Raw genomic sequence first — 24,016 nt, forward strand, 5'->3', positions numbered from 1 at the left:
GAAAACCCTCTTACTCTCCTGCAGAGACCATTCCTCCTCCCACAGCGTGCAAAGGGCTAACCTGGCGATGGAGGGCTTGCACCTCCATACCAGAGGCCCTGGGGTCAGGCTCTAGCATGCTGCCCACACAAATCCAAAGGGTTATGCTCTATCATAGTATTTTAGCCGTTTTCGTTTTCCTGGTCACAAGAATGTAGCAGGAACCAAATGAGCTCAGCTGTTTACCTTTAAGGAGCCCTCTAAACATTTCTCCCCTGGGATCAGATGGTCTCCACCCTGCAGGAAGGCCTAAGGTTGAGTTTCCCAGTTCAGCAGGAGCAGCTGATGTCAAAGGGGTGGGGACAACGGTGGGTGTCGGTCAGGGATATAGGACTGACCACCGCGGGAGCCCAGCACCCCTGGGGCAAAAGATATCAGCCAACTAAAATCTGCTTTATAATCTGAAATTCCAGCATTTTCTAGGCTGTGCTCTGCAGGTATTCCTGGAGAAACACCAATAACCACTCCCAGGCAGGAAAAATAGTGGTAAAGAAAGGGATTTTTGCTGTCGGCCCAACCCAGGATACTGAGGCCCCAAAGCCTTGCTCCCAAGTTTAATTTCACAATTTGGGGTGGGTGGGTGGGTAGAGAGATGGCTCCAGTGGTTAAGAGCATTGGCTGCTCTTCCAGAGGACATGGGTTCAATTCCCAGCACCCATATGACAGTTTACAACTGAGATTATGGTTCCAGGGGATCCAATGCGCTCTTCCGGCCTCGGTGGGTACGGCACACATGTGGCACGCTTAAAAGCAGGCAAAATACTCATACACATAAAATAAAAATAGATAGGCTGTACAGAGTGGTACACATCTCTAATCCCAGCACTCCAGAGGAACTCAGCGAGGATCTCTGTGAGTTCAAGGCCAGCCTGCTTTACATAGTGAATTCTAGAACAGCCAGAGCTATATAATAGAGAGATTCTGTCTCAAAAAAAACCTAACTGAATAAATAAATATCTTTTTTTTTAAAAAAAAAATAATGTTTATTAAAGAAAATCACAATTTGGAACCCAGCATGGTGGCATACACCTACTACTAATACAGCTACTTTGGAAGCTGAGGTAGGAAGATTGCCCAAGGCAGAAGTTTGAAGCCAGACTGGACCACGTGGAGATTTCCATCTCAAATAAACAATCATGAGTGCTCACTTCAGCAGCACATATACTAAAACTGGAAAAATACAGAGAAGATTAGCATGGCCCCCTGCACAAGGCTGGCGTGCAAATTCGTGAAGGGCTCCATATATAAAACAAACAAACACGAATTAACTCTGCCGCCAAGGCCGGTCAAATAGGCTTACTTTTGTCTACTTCCCAAAACCAATGACGGTCAGTTGATTGGTAGGCACTGCCTTCTAATCCCTAGCAGAGACAGGGCCTGGCTTTCTGCTGAGAGGGAGGTACAGAGAGAGAGAGCGGATCAGAGAAACAGGAAGCTGAGTACCGTTCCTGGCAGAGTCTGTCCTGTCTGTCACTGCAGTAGAGAAGTGGAGACAGGAACCCGGAGGGCCTCGCTGCACATGAGAGTGCCAGCCAGGCTGGAAATGGCACGCTGGTGGATGGAGGAGATGCGGTGAGGAGTGGCCCCAGCGATGTCTACGGCATCTAAGGGTGAGGCCAGGCAGAGGGCACGGGTGAAGCTTGGTCAGCAGTGTGGACACTATCACTAGAGATTCCGAGAAAGGAGGGGACAAAGTCTGAGAACAAAGTCCCCGTGTAGCTGGGAGGGGTTCTGGGCCTCCTGCTAGCTCTCTTTAGGAGTCTTTCCCAAGCACCCATGCATGGTGTGAATTTTGAGGCCTCTGACCTGGTCTCTTAAGAGCTCCTGGGTTTCTAGGTTGGAACGAGTCCCTCCCTGGCACAGGGGCGACCTTCCATCTGGGATGCATCCACTCAGACAGCATGCCCCTGCTGTGCACCAGGAACGGTGCGGAGTGTTGGAGGCACACACTTGGGGTCCCAGGGGAGGTTCTGGACGTGGATGAGAGAGACTAGAGAGATGAGTGTCCGGTGTGAGGGATGTGACCGGGTGGACGGGCAGGAAGAGGGCACTGGTGGTAGTACCTGATCACAAAGGGCAGACAGGGTCGGGGGTAGGAGAATCGTCTAAATGCACAGGTTGGTTTATTGACCTGACACAAACCTGGATATATCTGGGACGAGGGAATCTTAAGTGAGGAAAATTCTATCAGATTGGCTGTGGGGCATTGTTTTGATCAATAATTGATGTGGGAGGACCCAGTCTGTGGGGTCTGTGCCATCTTTGGGCAGGTGATCCTGGGGTATAAAAGAAGCAGGCAGAGCAAGGCAGTAAGCGGCATTCCTCCACGGCCTCTGCCCTGCTCCTGCCTGGAGCTCTCGCTCTGACTTCTCTTAGTGACCGAGTGTGACTATCCTGAAGGAGCCCTCCCTCAGCAGCCTGGCTAAAGCCTCTCCGTCGAGACGCCAGAATCCCACCGCAACTAGCATTAGCGTTGTAGTTGCTAGCATGATGTCACTATCCCTCTCATATGGACCTTTGACGCTGACATCAATGGCTCTTGGATTAACATCAAGGCCTGGATGAGTTATGAGCTTGGGCAGGCTCTCCCGCCTTTCCTCAGGTGTTTTCTGGGGATCTCAAGGCTGTTAACTTTGCTGCCTCCTTGTATCTCTGTGACCTCATCGGCCATAATCCTGTCGGGAGTCTATAGGAGCCATCCTGTGATCTCATTTGGGTTTCTTAGCAACCTTTTGGAGATAATAGTCTCAAACCCCACCAAAGTCCTACCTACAATTATCTAAAGACTATAAAGTAAGTCTCTCTCTCTCTCTCTCTCTCTCTCTCTCTCTCTCTCTCTCTCTCTCAGAGAACCCACACCCATGCTATCCAGTGCATCTGGCTTTATTTCTAAGTACTCCCCTCATGGTTAAAATCTATATTAAAAACATCTTATAACGGATGGGTAAACTCTGCTTCATACGGCTTAGCCTAAAATTTGTTTCTGTGTCACAGCCGCAAGTCCTAGTTTGGCCTGAACTGAGGCCCTTAAAAGATGAGGGAACTCGTCAGGCTGCTGTGGGCAGAGTGGAGCTGCGTCTCCTGCTTCTGTCCCCCTCGGCAAGTTCCAAGTTAGAGGCTTAGAGGACAATTCTGGCAGTTGGATGGAAAATTTGTCACAGAAAGGCAAGAGAGTGTAAGATGTGGGTTGGAAGGCAGCTACGGGCTTGGCAAGGGTCGGGAGAAGGGCATGGGTGACTCAAGACATATTCTAGATCAAATCCATAGACCTTTGTAGTGCTCCAGGTGAGGGAGGAGGAAGAAGAGGGAGCAAGGATGGATTAATTAATGACAATTGACCTTTGAGCTGAGCAACTAGATGGGGAGCCTAAGAAGTACATTCCTGGAGTGCAGGAGTAGACTGGAGAGTGTAGGACCAGGCTGGGACCTCCCTCAGGCACACGTCTGCAAAGGCACCATCTGCCATGTCACGGGCACTTCCATCACGTCCTACGGTCCCTCAGGTAAGGCACCAGACAGAGAGGGAGGTCCCTGGTATGAGCCCTGTCTTACAGTTTTCTATAACCTGCTATGATATTCTCAGCTCAGCTCCAAGAAGGAGGAGATATGGCCCAAAGGAGGCTGCGGAACAACTCACTATTCTAGGCTGAGGTCACTGAAGAGATTTGACAGCTGAAAATATTGTGTGATTCTGGCTTAGATCCGAGGTCAGAACAAGAAGCTAGAGGCTGGGGAAATATGGATGTAGTTTATATTAGATGTTATGTTGCATCCGTCCTAAATTCCCTGCAAGTGACAAGACTGTTGTGGTTATGTGGGAGAAGGCCCTTGGGCTTAGGACCATCCAGAATTTAAAAATTAAGGCCAGGTGAGGTGGCGAACAACACTCGGGAAGGCAGGAGGGTCACAGTATTTCAAGGTTGACCTCCTTTCCACAGCAAAATTGAGGCTAGCCTGGCCTACATGAGACCCAGTCTCAAACAAATAGCAAATTTTAGAATCAAATGTCATTCTGTTTGCAACTTTTATATGGCCCACCAAAACAGGCAAACAAATTCCCCAGCAATAAACACACACACACACACACACACACACACACACACACACACACACACGCTAATTGCTGAGTTTAAATAAATGGATTTGTTTTGCTCTTATAATTTTTCTAAAAGTTGAAAGCTTTTTAAATTATAAAGTCAGAGCACAGCATCCCAGTGACTCTACAGCCCTCTGTCTGGATAGCAAAGGCACGCTCACTGCATCCAGGACTGCGTCCTTCCTCAGCTGAGAATCAATCCAACAAGCTGGCTTGTTCTATAGGACTACGAATGCTTTGGGCCAGGGTACAATCCCAAACTGTGGCCAGAGGATATCCACCAAACCACAGAAAAACAAAAATGCCAGGGACATGTGAACACACAGCAGGCCAAGCAAGGGCCATTTGCATTTGCAAGGGACAAGATTCTTCTTACCAGGCCTCCACTTCCTTACTCAGAGAAAGCACTGACAGGCACTGGCCAGAGGGCAGAGTCCAATGCTCTGTGGTTTCATGGAATTACCCTGAGGACTTCAAAACACAGAGGTCACCTCCTGGGTCAGAGGCCCTGCCTGATTATGGAGACTCTTACAAACTCCCAGGTCACCCTAACAAGCCCCAAAGCTTGAGGACAATGGTTTAGACAGTGAATTTGTGTTAGAATTACCTGGGGAAAAGAGAGAGAGAGAGGGAGAGAGAGAGAGAGAGAGAGAGAGAGAGAGAGAGAGAGAGAGAGAGAGAGAGAATGAAATGAGAATCTCTGTGCAGTAGGACTTGAGGTTTTGTTTTGTTTTGTTTTTTTGACAGTTCCTTCCTGATTCCAGTGTGCAGCCAGGCCTGAGAACACTGGTTCAGGCTGTGTTGTTTCTGAAAGCTAACTCTTACATGTGCACATGCATGTGTACATGTATGTGTGACATGTTTTTCCTACAGATTTCCTACAGAGATTTAGTGCACTGATGAGGGAAGGTTCACAGGACTAAAGGGACCAGAGTATGTGTGGTCTGTGAAAGAATGTTTGCTGAAGAGAGACAGCACAGTTGGGCACATAAATGATTAACAAAACCAAAATATTTCCCTCCTCTGGGCTCAGAAAAGGTAGAACCTATGAGCCCACTCCCGACAGCTTCATGGAGCCCTCCCATAGCAAGGCTAAGTCATAAGGATGCACCTGAGCATGGGGTGGGGCTGTCCTGGGAGACAGAAACCTCAGACCAGCTCAGCCCAGACTTCACAGGGAATGGTCAGAGCAGGAGGTGAGGGGCTGGATGGCTGGGGGCAGCCCTGTGGGCTGGGCTCCACTCCTGGGCTGCTCTGTTTAGCTGGTCAGGCTCAGAGTTCAACTACTTCCTGAAGGTTTTCTTCCAGGAGCTCTGAGCCTTAGGATAAAGCAGGGATTTGGGGGTTTGTTTGTTTGTTTTTGGAGGGAACATTTGTGGGAACAAAGAAGAGACAGGGAGCACACACGTGGAAACAATTAAGGACAGGTCCTTCCTCTCATTGCCACCCCACACACATTGGGATGCCACCCCCGAACCGCCACGCTCTGCAGTCGCAAGACTGTCTTTCAGAAAAACGTATTCTTAGAACTTAAAAGTGCAGCTTGTCAGCCAGGTGGTGGTGGTGCTCGCCTGTAATCCCAGCACTTGGGAAGCAGAGAGAGACAGATTTCTGTGAGTTTGAGGCCAGTCTGGTCTACAGAGTGAGTTCTAGGACAGACTTCAAAAGCTACACAGAGGGCTGGAGAGATAGCTCAGAGGTTAAGAGCATTGCCTGCTCTTCCAAAGGTCCTGAGTTCAATTCCCAGCAACCACATGGTGGCTCACAACCATCTATAATGGGGTCTGGTGCCCTCTTCTGGCCTTCAGGCATACACAGACAGAATACTGTATACATAATAAATAAAAAAAAGGTTAATAAAGTTTGTCTCTATTATTAAAAAATGAAAAAAAAGGTACACAGAGAAACTGTGAAGGGGCCTGTCTTGAACCCCCCCTAAAAAAGGTGCAGTTTGTCATGAGTGGCCTTAGGAATATGCTTCTGGGTGGAGGATAAAGGGGTGGTGGTCTGGGATGCTTAGCTCTTAGGCTGGGTACGGGGCAGACAGGCCTGCTCTGACAAGATGGGCTTTGGCAGTGTCCTCTGAATGTGAGCAGAAGCCATGTGGCATCCAAGATAAAGCCCTGGTCCCCCCAGACCCCACTAGCTTTGCTACTGTGTATGTTAGGGGATGGAGGCTATGCCAGCACAGCCTTGCAAGGATTTCAGGACAACCTGTAGGAATGTCCCTTTTCTCCCACCTTGTGGGTCCTGGGGGTGGAACTCAGGCTTGGCGGCAGGCACTATCCACTGAGTTACCTCAGTAGCCCAAGAGAGAAGGATTTACTTATGTAGACATGTTTGCCTGTGTGTACATGAGCACAACATATGTGCCTGGTACTGGCAGAGGCCAGAGGATGGTGTCAGATCTGGAGTTACACACAGCCGTGAGCTGCATGTAGGTGCTAGGAACTGAGCCTGGATCCTATACAAGAGCATTAAGGGCTCTGAACCACTGAGTCATTTCTCCAGTCCCAAGAAAAAACCTCTTAGTGACTAAAATTCACACCAAGAAGGCACATTTTTATCTATCTATCTATCTATCTATCTATCTATCTATCTATCTATTTATTTATTTAGAGGCAGGGTCTCACTATATAGCCTTGGCTGGCCTGGAACTTGATATGCAGACCAGGCTGGCTTGGAAGTCACAGAGATTCACCTGCTTCCACCTCCAGATACTGGGATTAAAGGTGTATGCCACCACAACCTGCCAAAGTCCGATATAATTACAGTCCAAAAGAGGGGTTCTTATTAGCTCCAACCTCTCAGGTTTGATTTTGAGAAACCAGCAATGCCAGTGCCCACAGGTGGGGAGCTGGGAGGCTCAGGAGCTGGGGTGCTGGCTCAGCAGGTAAAGGGACCTGCCTCAAGCCTGGCACCTGAGTTAGATTCTCAGGACCCACATGGCAGAGGGACAGAACTGACTCTCATATTGTCCCCTGACTTGCACAGGCCCACTGTGGCATAGTGTGCCTGCACACACACACACACACACACACACACACACAAATAAATAAATGCAAAAACAGTAAAACCAGGGAGCTGGAGAGATGGCTCAGTTGTTAAAAATCTCTTCCTGTTCTTTTAGGGAACATGAGTTTGGCTCTCAGCATCCATGCTGGGTAGCTTATAACTGTCTGTAACTCCAGACCCAGGGCATCAAATGCCCTCTTCTGGCCCAAACCCACATATATATACACATAAATAGAATAAAAGCAAAATATTTTTTTAGGGGCTGGAGAGGTTAAGAGCACTGGCTGCTCTTCCAGAGGTCCTGAGTTCAATTCCCAGCAACCACATGGTGGCTCACAACCATCTGTACTGAGATCTGGCGCCCTGCTCTGGCGTGCGGGCATACATCGAGGCAGAATGTTGTATACATAATAAATAAATAAATCTTTAAAAATATATATATATATATTTTTAAAAGGACCTAAGGAAATCTTGATGAGCTTCTCAGAGAGGAACTGGTGGGCGTGTCGGCAGCATTACTGTTTGTTTCCTTTCAATGAAGAGTTTGCACTTGCGGGTAGCAGGGAACTCTTTCCTGAAAAGCAGCAGCACGCATTTCACACGGATGGACGGACGGACAGACGCAGAGGCAGCCACAGTCAGCATCGTCCATTGTCCTCAACCAAGCACGAATCAGAAACGCTGGAGGTGTAGCTCAGAGGGAGAGCCCATGCTTAGCATATTCTAGGTCCTAGGTTCAAGATGGCTCCCAGCACTAAGTCACACCAGCAAACAGACCACTGAGAAGGAGGAAGTACTGGACACCTCCGGGCTTGTTTCCATCTCCTTTCTCCTAGTGTGTGAGCTGTAGTAGGTATTTGCATAGCATCTGCATTGCTTTAGTTATTACAAGGAACTTAGAGATGACAGCAGAGACACCAGAGGATGTGCTTGGGCTATATGCAAACGCTATGCAATTTTATATACGATGCTTGAGCACCCATGAGTTTAGGTGTCCTTATCGGTCCTGGAACCAATCCCCTGCAGATACCAAGGGTTGGTTCTAACTCAAACCTGCTGTCATGTTTGAAAACAGTCATAGTGAAAGACCCTACAGACCCCCTCCTCAAAACCCGCAGCTAGCATGCTCCCGGGGGAACGTCCTGTTTGCTTTCGTAAGAACATCCCATGTGCTTGAGAGAGCAGAATGTCTATGAGATAGGAAGACTGCAAGGCAGGATATCAATAAGATAGGACATCAACAAAGCAGGTTGACTGCAAAACAGGATATCTATAAGATAGGAACAGGATGACTGTTGCCACACATCCATGCTGAGAGAGGAAACCATTCATCCCCCCCCCCCACCTCATTCCGATAACCACGCTTTTGCTTCTGTAAACTTGCTTTTTGCTCTTCCCTATAAAAAACCTGCCCTCCAGTTGGCAGGCGCGCAAGTCTTCCAAGAGATCTTGCTGCCTGCAGGTACCTGTGTCTACTCAATAAACCTCTTGCGATTTGCATCCGTGCAGTCTCGGCCTGTTCCTTGGCGTTGGGGAGGTCTCCTCCCGACAAAAGGTCCTCGTCGAGGGTCTTTCAATAGGACTGGGTGTGCCGTGCACACCTTTAGTTTTAGCACTGTGGAGGCAGAGCAGGCTGATCCCTGGTCAACCTGGTCTACAGACTAGCCAAGGCTACACAGAGACCCTATCTATCTCCCAAAATAAAACAGAAAACCAAACAAACAAACAAGAAAAAAAAAAGAAAAAAGAAGCAAGTGGACGTGGTTATAGTCTAATAAAACTTTAAACAGTCAGCCTTTAACCCATCCTAGAGGAGGACAGAAGTCTATTCTTCCTTCTTCTATATGTGCTATCCAGTTTTCTCAGCATCACAAACTGAAGGGACTGTTCTCACTCCACCTTTGTCAGGATCGAGGTGGGCTGCCAGTGGGGACTTGTTCCGGCTCCCTGTTCTGTCCTATTGCTCTGTATGTTGACTTTCATGCCAGGACCTTGTAGCTTCACAGAGTATTTAATGACGACGGGGAGACAGACTTAGGGACAAGTATGATTATTACATTGCTTCTGTTAATTCTCAAAGTCACCTTAAAATGTATGTGTCAGCCATAGGGAATAATAAGTAATAATGAGTTGTCCTTGGGGGAGACGGCAGTGAGGATCTGGTGATGGGGAGCGAACAGCACTTGTGTATTATTCAGTCTTTGTATTGTACAATTGGAAAACAGACTTGATACAGTCTTCTCGGCTGCACCCATTAAAAACAAAAAAATTACAAAACTATTACAAATCTATTTTTAAAAGATTTATTTATTTTTATTTTATGTGTATTTTATTTATGTGTTTTTCTTGTATGTATGCATGTGTGCCACATGCATGCAGTGACCACAGACGTCAGAAGAGGGTACTGGATCACCTGGGACTGGAGTTATAGATAGCTGTGAGCTGTCATGTGGATGCTCAGAACCAAATCTGGGTCCCGTGGAAAATCATCCAGCGCTCTTAACCCCTGAACCACCTCTCTAGGGCTAAACGTTTATTTTAAGATGGCTCATGTCTATAATCCCAGGGTTGGGTGGGTGAGGCAGAAGGATTACTTACTGTTATTTCAAGGTCAACCTGGGCTACACAGTGAATGCCAGGCCAGCCTGGGCTTTATATCGAGTTCAAAAATAGTTAGAGCCACAGAGTGAGACCCTGTCTCGAAGTAACAACAGCAACAAAAATCTATTTCAGAAATGAAAATCTGCACAGTCTTTGCTCTGATTCCATTTCTAGATATCTAATCTTCTAGATGCTTAGATAAACGCTCTTGGATACAGAGGAGGAGAGGCGACGACGGGGCCCTGATGTCATTGTTAGCACTCTGGCATCGTTAGAACCCCACAGCACACACAGAACCATCTGCACAGTAAGATTGAGGCAGTGACTGCCACCCGCTCAGGCCCCCAGAAAGCCCAGTGAAGATCCTCAGGCCAGAGCCAAGGGTGCTGGGAAAACAGGGTGCCTGAGGAAGTTTTAAAACACAAAAATACCAGGCAGCCTGTGACGGTCAGGGGGCAGAGCAGATGGCCCAGAAGAAAGGCAAACCTCACAAAGGCCTGGAGGAGAGATAGAACACAGCCTTCCCAGGAAGTAAGCAGATGGAGGCTGGAGAGATGGGTCAGTAGTCGGGGTGCTAGGTGTGCAAGCATGAGGCCTGAAGATCGACTCTCAGACCCTGCTAACCATGTAACAAACGGGCATAATCTCACCCACACCTGTGAGTCCAGCATCCACGTAATAAACAGACATAATCCCACCACACCTGTGACCCCAGCACCCATGTAACAAACAGACATAATCCCACCCACACCTGTGACCCCAGCACCCATGTAACAAACAGACATAATCCCACCACACCTGTGAGCCCAGCACCCATGTAACAAACAGACATAATCCCACCACACCTGTGACCCCAGCACCCATGTAACAAACAGACATAATCCCACCCACACCTGTGACCCCAGCACCCATGTAACAAACAGACATAATCCCACCACACCTGTGAGCCCAGCACCCATGTAACAAACAGACATATCCCACCACACCTGTGACCCCAGCACCCATGTAACAAACAGACATAATCCCACCCACACCTGTGACCCCAGCACCCATGTAACAAACAGACATATCCCACCACACCTGTGAGCCCAGCACCCATGTAACAAACAGACATAATCCCACCACACCTGTGACCCCAGCACCCATGTAACAAACAGACATAATCCCACCACACCTGTGAGCCCAGCACCCATGTAACAAACAGACATATCCCACCACACCTGTGAGCCCAGCACCCATGTAACAAACAGACATATCCCACCACACCTGTGAGCCCAGCACCCACATCTGTGAGCCCAGCACTGAGGGGAACAGGGACAAGGAAACCTGGGCTGCAGGTTCAGGGAGTGACTGTGTCTCAAAGGAAGAGCAGCGACAGAAGTGGGCACTGTGTGCCCTCCTTTGACCTCCACCGTGCGCTTCCAGGTTCACACGCCAAAAGTAAAGAGAAGGTCGGCGCCACCAGTTTTGGGGAGGGAGATACACTACAGTGAGAAGCAGGTAGGACCTGAGGTTACATTTCCTCCCTTGTTAGGAGGGCCACACACTGTGACTGTGAAAAGCGAACAGCAGAGCTAGCAGGTGACTGGGTAGATGGTGGCTGTGACAGAAGAGGGGGTCGTGGGGAGCAGGGGGCTGGAGGCTGCAGCACGTGAGGACATCATGGGTGACCTTCTGGCCTGGGCTTGGGTGAATGAGGACACTAGATTCTGACATTGGCACAGGAGGAGCAAGTGGCCTGCACCCTTTGGTTTAATGGGTCCCCTATTAATCTGCCTATGTAGATGGATGACCAAACACCCAGAATCTCAGTTCTGAGTTAGTTTTTGCTTAACTGCCTGCCAACGGTGACTACATCCCCTGACCAGCATCCCCTTGTTTTGATACCCACGGGCCCATATCTCCTCAGCCCTCCTCACCATATGGACTGGGGACTACACAAGACAGACCTTTAGAACAGACTGGGCTCGGGAGAGACTTGTCCCAGAGACACCATCCCTGGACACCTGGGCATCCTCTCGCCAGACCAACATTTTCTGAATTGAGAAACACACTCAACAGGTGTTCAGTAGCGCTCAGTGATGCTCTCCCTGACAGGTGTGACAGGCTCTGAGGACACAGGCATCCACGGCAGTCAGACACCAGTACTGCACAGGAACATCCAGAAACATTACAGAAACATCCAGAAAGGATTCTCCCAAGTCAAAGACCCAGGGTGGTGCCCAGCATCAGGGGCTCCATGGGACGGGGAAGAAGGGCAGACAGCAGAGGCCCGCCCTATAGCCAATAGGAAAGCATTTTACTGACACAAGGTGACTCCCACCAAGCCATGAGGCTGGAAGTGGTGCCCACACCCTGAAGGGTTCACCTCCCTCCACCCAGGGGGCTCGGCTGCAGTCCTGACATCCAGCCAATTACCATCCTTTACCTCCCGAAGCCACACTGCTCAGATCAGTATTCCCCACAGACCCACCAGACACTCAAAGGAACCAGAAGCTGGCCGGCTTCTTGGTTTCAGTCTCAGGCTGACCCCTAGGGGACATATGGAGCACAGCAAGGTATGGGGTGCCTGGCCCGTAGCATTAGGACCGTAGCATTAGCTCCCTTTGAAGATGCTGCCTCTGAAGATCTATGGTTCTGCCCAATCTGTTCTAGGAGCCAGAATTCCAGTGCACTCTGAGGACTCACTCTGCCTGGTTGGTTTGGTGACACTCAGGAGCCCACAGGAAGGAGCTAGCCCAGGTCCACCAAGCTGTCTGACTAAGGCAAACAAACCAGGTCACCTACCATGTCCACCACTTGGGCTAGGTGCTCTGGCCAGTTGAGCCACTTGTAGGGCCCAGAGCTGTGTGGACGACGGAAAGAGGTTTGCCTGGAAGAGGCTGAAACCCCAAAGCCACAAACATTCACATTATACAGTCCCACAGGAAAGAGTCAAGGTTGCCGTGATGACTGACCCCCATCTTTTGCCTCCCTGGAACTTCTGAATTTTGGAAAACAATAACAACAAAAACATATCACTTTACAAAAAAAAATCCTTCCTGGAAGGTATTTCCCCTTTTTACTGAATGCATGATTTTTTTCTGGCTGTGCTCGAGCGCTTGGTTGTCACAAAACCAGCGGGAGCTTGGGGGCATGTCTCTGATCCTGAGTACCCCTGGGTTAACCCTGGCCTCAGGGCTTCTCTGTTTTCCAACGACTCAGCAAGGGCTTTTGAAACATTGGAACCCCAAAGTAAACCGGATGAAGAGGCTTACAGGGTAGGGGTGGGGTAGCGGTGGCAATGGGGGTAAGGGTGGGAGTAGGGGTGAGGATCAGTGCTCAGACCTAGACTGGTTGAGCAAGTCTTGCTTTCTAGCCAAGGAAACAGAGGTTCTGAGATGTTGCGGGAAACTTGCTGAGGTTGTATGACTGGCCAAATGGCCAAAGTCAGGTATGGACCCCATTTTAAATGATGGCACAGGCTATAGCCTACTCATTCTGCATCCTCCACGAAGGCTGTACCCCAAAACACACCTGGGTCACTTAGTGTCTGCCCCATGTTGGGGGTTCTCTGTCCCAGATCTGGTTCCGCTGGCCCCAAATACACCCCCCTCCATGCACTGGGCCCAGTAAGGCAGATCTGGAGTCCTTGCTCACAAGCCCCAGTTATCCTGGCCCACCTCTAAGAGGTCTCATGTTGAGCACAGTCTGGACACCTGGCCCCACACAGGCTGTGACTTTAGTCTCTGTCACCCTCAAACTGTTAAATGAAGTTCACAGGTGGCCCTTGGTGTGGCCAGGTCTATGCACGAAGCAAACTGGATCAAAAGAGCCTGCTTCGTGATGATGTTTGCGACACCAAAACGGAACCTAAGCTGTTGTGTGGCCTTCCCAGAATCAGGAGAGTTTTAGCTGGCATGATAAGGAAGTCCTTTGCTCCCTTAACCGTTTTTAAAAAAAAAGGGAAAAGAAAGCAGTTTGATGGGGGCCAATCAGCTTTGTGTCCCTATTATTCAGCTTCCTTGTTCCTGTGATGGCTAAGCTTTGTTTTAGGTTCTAATTACTGCACTTAAGAGGTCTATAAAACGAAAATGCCTCTGCTGTGTCAGCCCTATTTACCCAGGGACAGATAACTTCCTGGAATGCTTGGGCTGCGTCTAACAAGCCACAAGCTTTCGCTTCTATACATAAGCTTGGACGCCCCAACAACAGAGGATGTGTGCTCGATCACACATAGGAGGGAGGTACATAAGCACGAAATATGTCAGGACGCATACTTTCCGGTGATTGGACGAACTTTCGCTTTTATAAGCCCTTGACTGATGAATGAATCAGGGCCATACTCTGAGCATGAGTCTCAAGTATGGACCTGGCCAGTATCCATGGTCCTGATCAGTATTTAGTAAAGCCTCTTATTTATTCAATTTTATTCATGGTTAGACAGGTGAATCTCCGAATGACCCCAGACCCATAATAGTTCCCACCTTACAAAACCCACTGTTCTTTTCCTGTGCTAGACCTACGTATCAGATCTGCTGTCTTGGTGACAGAGGTCTGAGAAAAACAAGGAAGGAAGGAAGGAAGGAAGGAGGGAGGGAGGGAGGGAGGGAGGGAGGGAGGGAGGGAGGGAGGGAGGACAGATGGGCGGAAGGAAGGAAGGGACAGAGGGAGAGAGGGAGGGAGGGAGAGAGGGAGGGAGGGAGGGAGGGAGGGAGGGAGGGAGGAAGGAAGGAAGGAAGGAAGGAAGGAAGGAAGGAAGGAAGGAAGGAAGGAACTGATTTATTTTGGCTCATGGTTTCAGAGTCTCTCTGGGATTCATTGCTTGGAGCCTGAGGTAAGACAGAGCAACATGGTAACAGGAATTTGTGGCAGAGGCTGCAAACCTCAGAGTGGCCAAGGAGCCTTCAGGGATGGAGAGGAGGTGATGGGGAAGGGGCGTGGGGGAGGTGTGTGTGTTTGGAGGGGAAAGGTGTGAGGGGAGGTGTGTGTAGTGTGAGGAAAAGTGTGTGTGTTGCAGGGGAAAGTGTGTGGGGGGGAGAGAGTGGGGGGAAAGTGTGTGGTGTGTCTGTGTCTGTGTGTGCACATGGGAAACCTGCTCTATCGGCTTTCCCCTTTCTTGTCCTTTTACTCCAGCCGGCGGGACGGTGTTGCCATACAGCCAGGAAGATCTTTCAGCTAACTCTCTCTCCCTCCCTCCCCCATACACCCTGAGATGGCTCTTTCTAATCTAGGTGCTTCTGGTCAGGCTGACAGGATCAATCATGATAATCTAGGTAAACAATCGCCACCAGGTTACACCCCAGTCCTGATCATCACGATCACTAGATTATTCACAGTTCTTTTTTTGTTTGTTTGTTTAATTTGGTTTTTCAAGACAGGTTTCTCTGTAGCCTTGGCTGTCCTGGAACTAGCTCTTGTAGACCAGGCTGGCCTCCAACTCAGAGATCCACCTGCCTCTGCCTCCTGAGTTCTGGGATTAAAGGCATGTGCAACCACTGCCCGGCCAATTTGTCTCTTGACAGGGCCTTGGTCTTCTCCAACAGTCTGCTTGGTCTCCCTCAGCATTATGGGACCCCTTATCAATCCCCCCCCAAGTCCTGCCCCATAGAAGCTCACTTGGACTCCACCACCCAAAAGTATCCAGTGAACCCTGCCATCAGCTGATGTGGTCCTAGGCTTATTTCATTTTCCAGGGGGAAGCAGCCTCTGGATGAAATACTAACCCAGAGCCAGAGAGGTTTTGGAGCTAACTTGGGTGAGAAACCAAAATAGTCCTCCTCTGGCCAGAAGGTTCCCTAGAGACCGTAGATAGTGCATTTAAATCTGTCGCTGCAGTACGAAGCTGTGTTTGTAAAAATAGTTCAATGTTTTATAAACACATCATTTGGTAATAACAACAGAATGAATTGAAAGAGAATGTAATATATATGTGTGTGTGTGTAGAAGTAGATGGCACATCAGTAAACCGGGTCCCTCCACGGCCTTGGTTCCCACTTGCGCAACTCCTTGGCGTGTCCCGTGATGGAGCGTGATCTCCCTAACTTGCTTCCCTTCATGGTGTTTATCACAGCAACAGAAAGCAAGGAGGCACAGAGCTTCTGGAGCCCCCGCCATTCCTGATAGGAGTGCCGTTATGTCTAACCACTTCCTGTTGTCCACACCTGAGCTTAGGCTAGTGAGGTGACTGAAGGCGGTACCTCTTGATGCTGCAGGCTGGGGTTGGTCACAGAAAGACCACGCTTGGGACTTTCAGCCCCTCCAACTCCCCACCTCTAGGTGGAAGAGGGGACTAGAGACTGGGCTATGAAAACTAATTTTAAAAATTTAAATTTTTAATTATAAATTTATTTTTTTTGTGTGTGTGCACACACACATGCACAGACACAGTGGATCACGAGAAAAGGAAAAAACTTCTCACCCTGCCCATCTGACCTCAAGTCCATGGTTTCTCCTCAGCTTCTCCTCAGCACCACCAATAAAGCGGAGGAAGTGGCCCCGGCTCCAATCCCACCGTGCCTTCCTAAGGGATTGCTATGTTGCCCAGGCTGGCCTCAAACCTATGGCAATCTCCCTGCTTCAGCCTCCAGAGGACTAGGTTTAGTGGCATGTACCACCATCTCCCAAAGAGCCTTTTTGACTTTGATGCCAGAGGCCATCAGAGGAAGTCCCAGCCCTTCTAGAGCCTGCAAAGCCAAGCCCAGATGCCAATAACAAGAAGGACAACCAAGGGCAGGAGGCACTGAGCCACAGCCCTTACCTGCTCCACACAGTCTGGGATCTCGGGGGAACACGGCAGGGTCCCCGCGCTCTCCACTGACAGCACATCCTTCAGCAGCTCCTCGCACCCTGTGGACAGACAGACAGACAGTGAGTGGTATGAACCTCAGCCCACATGGCTGTCCTTCTTTCTGACTAAGGGGCCGTGGAGGGAACGGATGGAGGAAGCAGGTAGCCCATGTCTCCAGCACAGTGGCAGGAACGAGATGCCCAGCTGTATGGGGCTGGTTCAGGGCACTGTATAAGGTATCTGAAAGGCATGAAAACTCCCATAGGACTAACCCCAGTGGGGACACAGAGAGGGGCACTCACAAATGCAGAAGCAGGCTGAGTAAAGGGGCTACCTGCATGTTCCCTACCAGCCCCCCAAACCCTAGATAGGGCCACTCTTAGGATGTCAGCAGGCTCTTCCACCCTCCTGACCCAGCTACACAGCGGCCTCTCTGCTGGTTATACTGGACCAGGGACTCAGCACAGGCACAGGGCAGGAATGGTCTGAGCTGGCCCACAGAATCAAACAAATCCCGGTAGAAAATCTTAGCGGGGGTTTCTGTGCTGCCTCAGTTTCCCCAGTGAACTTCTGCTTCCCTCTCACTTCTGCTTGGGAATTCTTGCTCTTCCCTACTTCCAGAGGATGCTGCAGAGATGTGCTTGCCCAGACCTCAGCACAGAAGGGAGAGCCTGGCCTCCTTCACTGCTGACAGGAAGCCTCTGGAAGTAGCTGCATGTTCTCCCCGGGGCCAGGGGAGCCCAGGGGATGCCCAGAAGGCATCCTGACTGCTCAGGGCCTGGAGGGGCGGTGATGGACGGTTGAGTACCAAAATTCTGATTTCTAGGACTTTCTCAGAACTGATATTGAAATTTTGAAAAGAAAAGAAAAAGAAATGGGGGAAGGAAGGATTAGGAAGGGCTAAAAGGAGAGAGGGCAGTAAATAAAGAAGGGACCCCTAAGAGAAAAGAGACATGGCAGCCACTCCATCCAGCTGTTGCCAGAACTGGATTCATTTCACTATTTCTTCCCCTCCCATTGTTGGCAATGGAGCCCAGAGCTTTGCACTGGTTAGGCAAGGGCTCCACCACTGATTGAGCAAACCCCAATCCCTTAACCTTCCTTACCCGTCTACCCCCATGCTGGAGCTGAAGTGGGAAGTCTAGGGGAACTCCTGTGGGTGGAGCACAGCCGGCCTAGCAGCAGAGAGGGGAAAAGAGAAGCTGAGAATGGGGACAGAAAGGTCGTCCTGCCCTGGTGGTGGGGCCCTGAGGCAGAGGCTCAGAGAGAGCCATAGCTCCAAGCACAACACTTGCCCAAGACCTTGAACAGAGCCCATTTCTGGGACCCACCCAAGGCTCTGGAACCCCTGTGTCCTGGCCTCCTAGGCAGTTAGGATCCCAAAGAGGACCTCACCTTTCATGGCGAACACTCCTCGGCAAAAGTCCTTGAAGTTGATTCTGCCCAGGTCATTGGGATCCAAACACTTCACAAGTTTTTCCACCTGGAAGGAAAAGAGGACCTGTGTGAGGCTCCATGAACACCCCAAGGGCCCAGGTGGAATGGAGGGGGGGTGACTCCCACTAATTAAGCCAAAAGGACCAACTTAGGCTTTTCACCTGGGGTCATGTTATTCCCCCCTGTTTAGGACTCAAATTGGATGGAGAATGGGGGTGGGGGAGGGGAGGCAGAGGGGGTAGGATAGAGGATGAGGAGGGGAGGCGGAGAGAGGTACGGAGGGCGAGAAGGTAGTGGAAACTGGGATTGGTATGTTAAATCAGAAAAGATAGGGTTTTTTTGTTTTTTTAAAGACTCAAGTAAGAAAAAAATCAAGAGGGCCTCATCCGTGCAGGGTGTTGTCCCACAGGCTTCTCCAAACCCTGCCCCAAAGACGGCACACTGAAAGCCAACAGTCTGCTACCAGGTTCACTGTCTGTTTTGTAGACAGAGTCTGGCTGTGTAGCACACACTGGCTTAGAACTGAATTCTCCTGGAGCTATGTCCCCAGTCTATGAAGTTCAGCTTCTTGACATTTTTTCCAAGTTAGCTTGTACCTTAGTAGCAGTTTTCTAAAATACTCATTCATTCATACATTCATTCATACGTTCACTCACTCACACATTCACTCATTCATTAAACTGAGCACTGAGCGCCTCCCACTTGCCTGACACTTGAATGGTGACAGTGGTAGCTAGCTAGTTACGCAGGGTCACACGGACACACACCTACACTCATGCCCCTCATTAGGTAGCTTCCCCCGGTCACCACCATCTTCCGAAACCATCATTCATGGTAGGGTGAGACTGTCTGGTGACGCAGTTGCTTTGGGGTCACCCTTGCTTCATAAGTAAGCCCGATAAACTCAGTGGCTCCCCAAACTGTACTTTGGTTTGTCGCTGGTGCCCTACAGGACGCAGAACAGGTGTTTGCATCTATGTTTCTCCGGAAAGGGTTCACAAAACAAGGACGCGCTCTTTCTGGAATTCACTCTGGCTATGCTGCAGGTGTTGGTATGAGAGCATGCTGGGAACACAAACTCAGCACACAGCCCAGGGATCTATCACTGCTGGGGTGCCAGCGCCACAGGCAGGCCTGCCGTCCCTTCCACTCTGCTAGTCGCTTGTGCCAAAGCACAGACAGGTGGGAAGACGCATCTGCTCCCAGACTTTTCCTGCACAGGATGCTTGTCCAGCATGGCAGCTGCAACAGGCATCCGAATCCCTGGCCACGGCAGTCGTCGCCCAGCAGGCTTCAGTGAGCACAGCCGCTACGCAGCCACCTCTCCACCCCTGTGCACGGTGGTTGTGTGTACCTCTATTCCAGTTAGCCTGCTTCTCCACTCTGCCAGGTCTAAGGCTGAGGGATGACCCAGGGGCTGCACAAGGTCCTAAGAAGTCTCTGAACCTGGTACCTAGTGGACTATCCATTGGATCCAGGCATCCCCAACTATAAGGTTAGGATGCTAGAGCAGAGGTCCAGAGACAGAGGAAGTCCCAGTCCCTTCCCCTCAGTCTCCATGGGGCTGCAGAAGTTCAGGTAAGAGGGAAGAGGCTTTTGCCAGCTCAGGCAAGGCCAGAGAACACTCGGCACTGCAGCTGTTGGCCCTGCTCCACCCCCACTACCATGGAAGCCACTGGCATTGCCAGGCAATGACGCGGCTTCTGAGAATAGTACTTCCCAGGTGCCACCTGCAGCCTGTGGGGGAGCTCCCCCACAGCTCCAGCTGGCCACCCTCCTCCTCCCCTCCTGCTACCCCCTCCCCACCGTACAGAGAGCCTGTGAATGCAAGGAGGGCCTGGAATACCCTGACCCCCGCACCCCCGCTCTAGGATCTCACTCCAGAGTGCTCAGTGACTGAAGATGAGCTCCAACCCCACGTGCTAGGAGGGGCAGCAGGGTTTTGTAATCCACAGGACTAGGAGTGGGGACATCACTGGGTCAGGCTGTACATCCTCTGACTCCAGAGAAAGCTAGGACAGATGTGGAGGCTGAGGGTGACAGATGACAGATAGATGTCAGTCAGGTTCTAAGGACCACCACATAGTCCACAGCAGGGGTTCCCAACCTTCCTAAGGCTGAGACCCTTTACTACAGTTCCTCATTCTGTGACCCCCAACCATAAAATTAATTTTGTTTTTACTTCACAGCTGTAATTTTGCTACTGTTATGAGTCATAATTAAATATCTGATACGTAGGATATCTGACATGAATCCTATGAAAGGGTCGTTTGACCTCCAAAGGGGAGGCGACCACAGGTTGAGAACCTAAAGGTGTGTTCCAGGCTGCAGTTAGGAGTTCAGTGCTTGTGACTCTCTTCTTCCACGAAGCTCTCAAGGATGGCAGCCCTAGGGCTGCAGCCACGAAAACTGTAAGACAGCTTTGTGGAGACAGTGCACTTAGTAAATTTCTGTATCGCATGCAGTTCGCATTCATAAAGACCACAACTGTTCGCAATGGCTTTTTTTTAAAAGATTTATTTATATATTATGCACACAATGTTCTGTTAACATATATACACCAGAAGAGGCACCAGATCTCATTATAGATGGTTGTGAGCCACCATGTGGTTGCTGGGAATTGAACTCAGGACCTCTGGAAGAGCAGCTAGTGCTCTTAACCTCTGAGCCATCTCTCCAGCCCCTCGCAATGGCTTTTTAAATGAGACTCCAGCAGTGTCACGTGGAAAGGGGTGAAACCCTGCAGTGTGAACCATCTAAACAGTGGCCGCTATGACAGTCCCCATGCCGAAGTTGAGGATACTGAGGCTCAGGGAAATTAAGCCACCAGCAGTGGGAGCTACTGAACCAGGTCTTCCTGACCCTAGAGGACCAGCAGCTACAACCCACTGCCACCCCGCCCTCTGCAGCAGAGGCCAGAGTCAGGCTCTCACCAGCCTGTGTGCACGCGGTACCGATTCAACTCCCCTACCCACTGTGTGGAGACAGCTCTGGGCTGGGGATGTCACTCTGTGGGCCTGTGTGTGCAAGCCCTGGCCTCTATCCCTCACATGGTCCAAGAAATATACAGGTGCCTGGACGATGGTATTTGAAGTCAGCCTAGGCTACAAAAGAGACCCTGTCTCAGAAAACAAGCAAAACCAGTAAACCCAAAACACACAGAAAGAGGAGCCGGGGGATGCCTGACTTTGACACTGGTAATCTGCAGTGCATCTGGGGCTGTGCCTGCTGATGGGGCAAGGAAGCCAAGTCCCAGGAAGGGGAAGGGGCTCCCTCATCGCGGGGAGTACAGCAGATGGCACTGAGCCAGCATGCGTGGATGCCAGGCAGTCCTGGGCTCCTCTGGCTCCCATGAGAGGAGAGAGCCAGCTCCAGGCCTGGCAGGGATGGTGGGAACAGCCGAAGTGCACACAGCTGGCCCAGCAGCTTGCTGCCAGGGGGACTGGCAGAGAAATAATGATCTTTCGTATTGGGAACCATTCAGTCCCAGGCTTCCCCTTCTATTTCTGGTGCTCTTCTCTCCAGGCCGGTCTTGTCCATTCATTCCCCAGAGGCACATCTCTCCGATGGGAGGATGCTGGGAGCCAGGCTGTGGTCTGCTCACCAGCAAGATCTCCCCCTGACCTCGGCTGGCCTCCCGCACCTCCGCCAGGCAGGACTGGCAAGCCAGGGAAGGCTAAGCAGCCCTTTGCTCCTGGAGGTCTCAGCTGCCTCTCTGGACACGGAGAGAAGCAGGCTCTCAGCACCTCAAGGTGCTGACTAAATATCAGCCGTTCCTACTGGGGCGAGCACAGGCCCTGTTGCTCACTCTGCAGAGCAGTTCAGCCTCACCGGCCTCTGGATCCCGGACAGAATTCTTATTTCCATTTTACAGATGAGGAAACACACAAGTCTCTCTGGCGTCTGGGGTCAAGGTCATACAACCACCAGGAGGCAGCTGAGCCCAGGCGACCTCCAGTAGTTATTGCTACTGAAACGACTGTGATCATTTGTAAGGTCAGGGGCTTGCTCCAACTACAGAAAGAACAAAAATAAGAAATTTTCACTAGAAAAACTGGCAAAGTCTAGAGAACCTTTGCTTAAGAATTTGAACATTAAAGAAAAAATTACTGCTAAAAGAAAGGTTGCGGCCTAGCATCCCAGACAAGCTGCAGACTTCAAATCTGTTAAGAGATGCCCGCATTAACATCCAAGGAAGAAGGGTGTAGTGTGGCATGTGGGGTGACCTCCAGCAGAATGCTCTGCCTAGTCCACACAGGGAAACCTGTCCCTAAACAAATCCCTAAACACAAGTAAAACCAACCGGGCTCTGGGGGGCTACAATAAGCACCCCAATTCCGTCTCTCCCATTAACAATGCTGAGCACCACAGGAGGACTTAAGGAGCTGAGACTCTACAAGGCGGACTGAGGGAAAACAAGAACTCGAATCTTAGGGATTCTCTTAGCTTTTCCTTTCCTGAGCTGCAGATGAGAAGAGAGGGGACTCCGAAAGGAGCCCTCTTTCTGACGCAAAGCTGAGGAGCAGTTCGTCCGACACATGAACTGAGGAAATGCCCACTTGTTCCTTTCTCTCCCCTTTTCCTGTGTGTCTGATGTCTGTCTGTCTGTTTCTTTTGCTATTTTGTCTTCCCCACAAGGCAAACTCAGGTCCCAAAGCTGAGTGGTGGCCGCAGTCACACAGTCTCTGTGTGTGGCGGTGGTGGAGTAGTGGGGGACAGATGTTGGGTAGGGGTGAGGTAGGAAAAGGAGCCCCTAGGAACTGGACAGGGCAGGACACGGAGAAGATGGAGCTAGGGGGTGGAGGAGGACCCTTAGAGTGCAGCTGAAGTCCTGAGCCCTGCCATGAGCTGCCCGTGTGAGCTGCGGAGCTGCGGAGCTAGCCGCAGGTCAGCCCAGAACTGAGCTGCTGACTGGGGAGTGGACTGGCCCGGCCCTGGGTGTGTATCCTGGGGGAGGCACCGAACACATGGCAAAGGCTTTGGGGGTGGACTGGCTAAGTTAGAATAGCTGCTTACAGAGGACAAGCGGGGATGCCAGGTTTCAACCTAACTGGACTAATTTCCTAATTAAAAACAACCCCACACCATGGAAAGAGGACCTAGTTAAATAATCAAAATTATTCAAAACACAAACAGGAAAAGATAGTAATAACGTGTACTGGAAAAGACTAACAGCTACTGAGCCAAGATGATCCAGCTGTTAGCAGTTATCAGCAAAGGCTTGTTGTGTTATTTTGATTTGGGAACTGGATATTAAAATTAGGGTATCAAAAGTTTTTTAAGGCAGTTGACAACCGTCCTCCATGAAGCACTGGTGAAGTTGTTTTACTATGATTTTATTTTATTGTTTAATTACTTGTGTGTGGCGGGGGTGGGGGAGGTGGAGTGCACACAAGAGCGCAGGTTCCTGCAGAGCCAGAGACAGCATCAGTTCTAGCCTTCCACTGTGTGGATCCCAGAATCAAACTCGGGTCATCAGGCTTTGCGACAAGCATCTTTAACAGATGAGCCGTCTCACAAGCCCATGATTAAAATCTTTTAGCAAGGGAGTTGTAGAGATGGCTCAACAGTTGAGGGTACACACTGCTCTTGCATGGGGCTGAGTTCAGTATGCGGCACCCACATCGGGAGGCAGATCACAGCTGCCTGTAACTCCAGCTCCAGGGGTCTGACGACACCTCTAGCTTCTGCAGGTGCTACACGAACAAGCATGTGTGCACACAGACACACACACATGCATAATTTTGTTGCTGTTGTTTTGTTTGTTTGTTTTTCTGAGACAGGGTTTCTCTGTGTTGCTCTGGAGCCTGTCCTGGAACTAGCTCTTGTAGACCAGGCTGGCCTCACACTCACAGAGATCCACCCGCCTCAGTCTCCTGAGTGCTGGGATTAAAGGCCTGCGTGCGCCACCACCGCCAGGCTAGCATAATTAAAAATAATGAAAAAAAGTTTTTAAAAACCTCTTGCTAAAGTAAGAATAGTTCTATCCCAGAAAAATGAAACCCTATTTACAGACCCAGGAACGATGCACAGACGACTACAGCAACTTTCTACGTATG

General features: G+C 50.1%; 1 protein-coding gene and 1 non-coding gene across 3 annotated transcripts in view; one reads left to right on the forward strand and one right to left on the reverse strand.

Annotated features, from left to right (window-relative positions):
• The window catches only part of Rab11fip4 (RAB11 family interacting protein 4), a 106,665-nt gene that overhangs the window by 59,983 nt on the left and 22,666 nt on the right, over positions 1-24,016 (reverse strand). For both annotated transcript variants that reach the window (XM_075991432.1, XM_075991431.1), the window contains exons 2-3: positions 17,916-18,003; positions 16,491-16,579 (exon numbers count right to left, since the gene is read on the reverse strand). In XM_075991432.1, coding sequence (XP_075847547.1) covers positions 16,491-16,579; positions 17,916-18,003 — 177 coding nt within the window. The remainder of the gene's footprint in view (positions 1-16,490; positions 16,580-17,915; positions 18,004-24,016) is intronic.
• Positions 1,180-1,287, forward strand: LOC142832122 (U6 spliceosomal RNA). Its single transcript, XR_012907199.1, has one exon. It is a non-coding gene; the product is annotated as a U6 spliceosomal RNA (small nuclear RNA).

Source organism: Microtus pennsylvanicus, chromosome 11 (assembly GCF_037038515.1).
Source record: "Microtus pennsylvanicus isolate mMicPen1 chromosome 11, mMicPen1.hap1, whole genome shotgun sequence".
NCBI lineage: Eukaryota > Metazoa > Chordata > Mammalia > Rodentia > Cricetidae > Microtus > Microtus pennsylvanicus.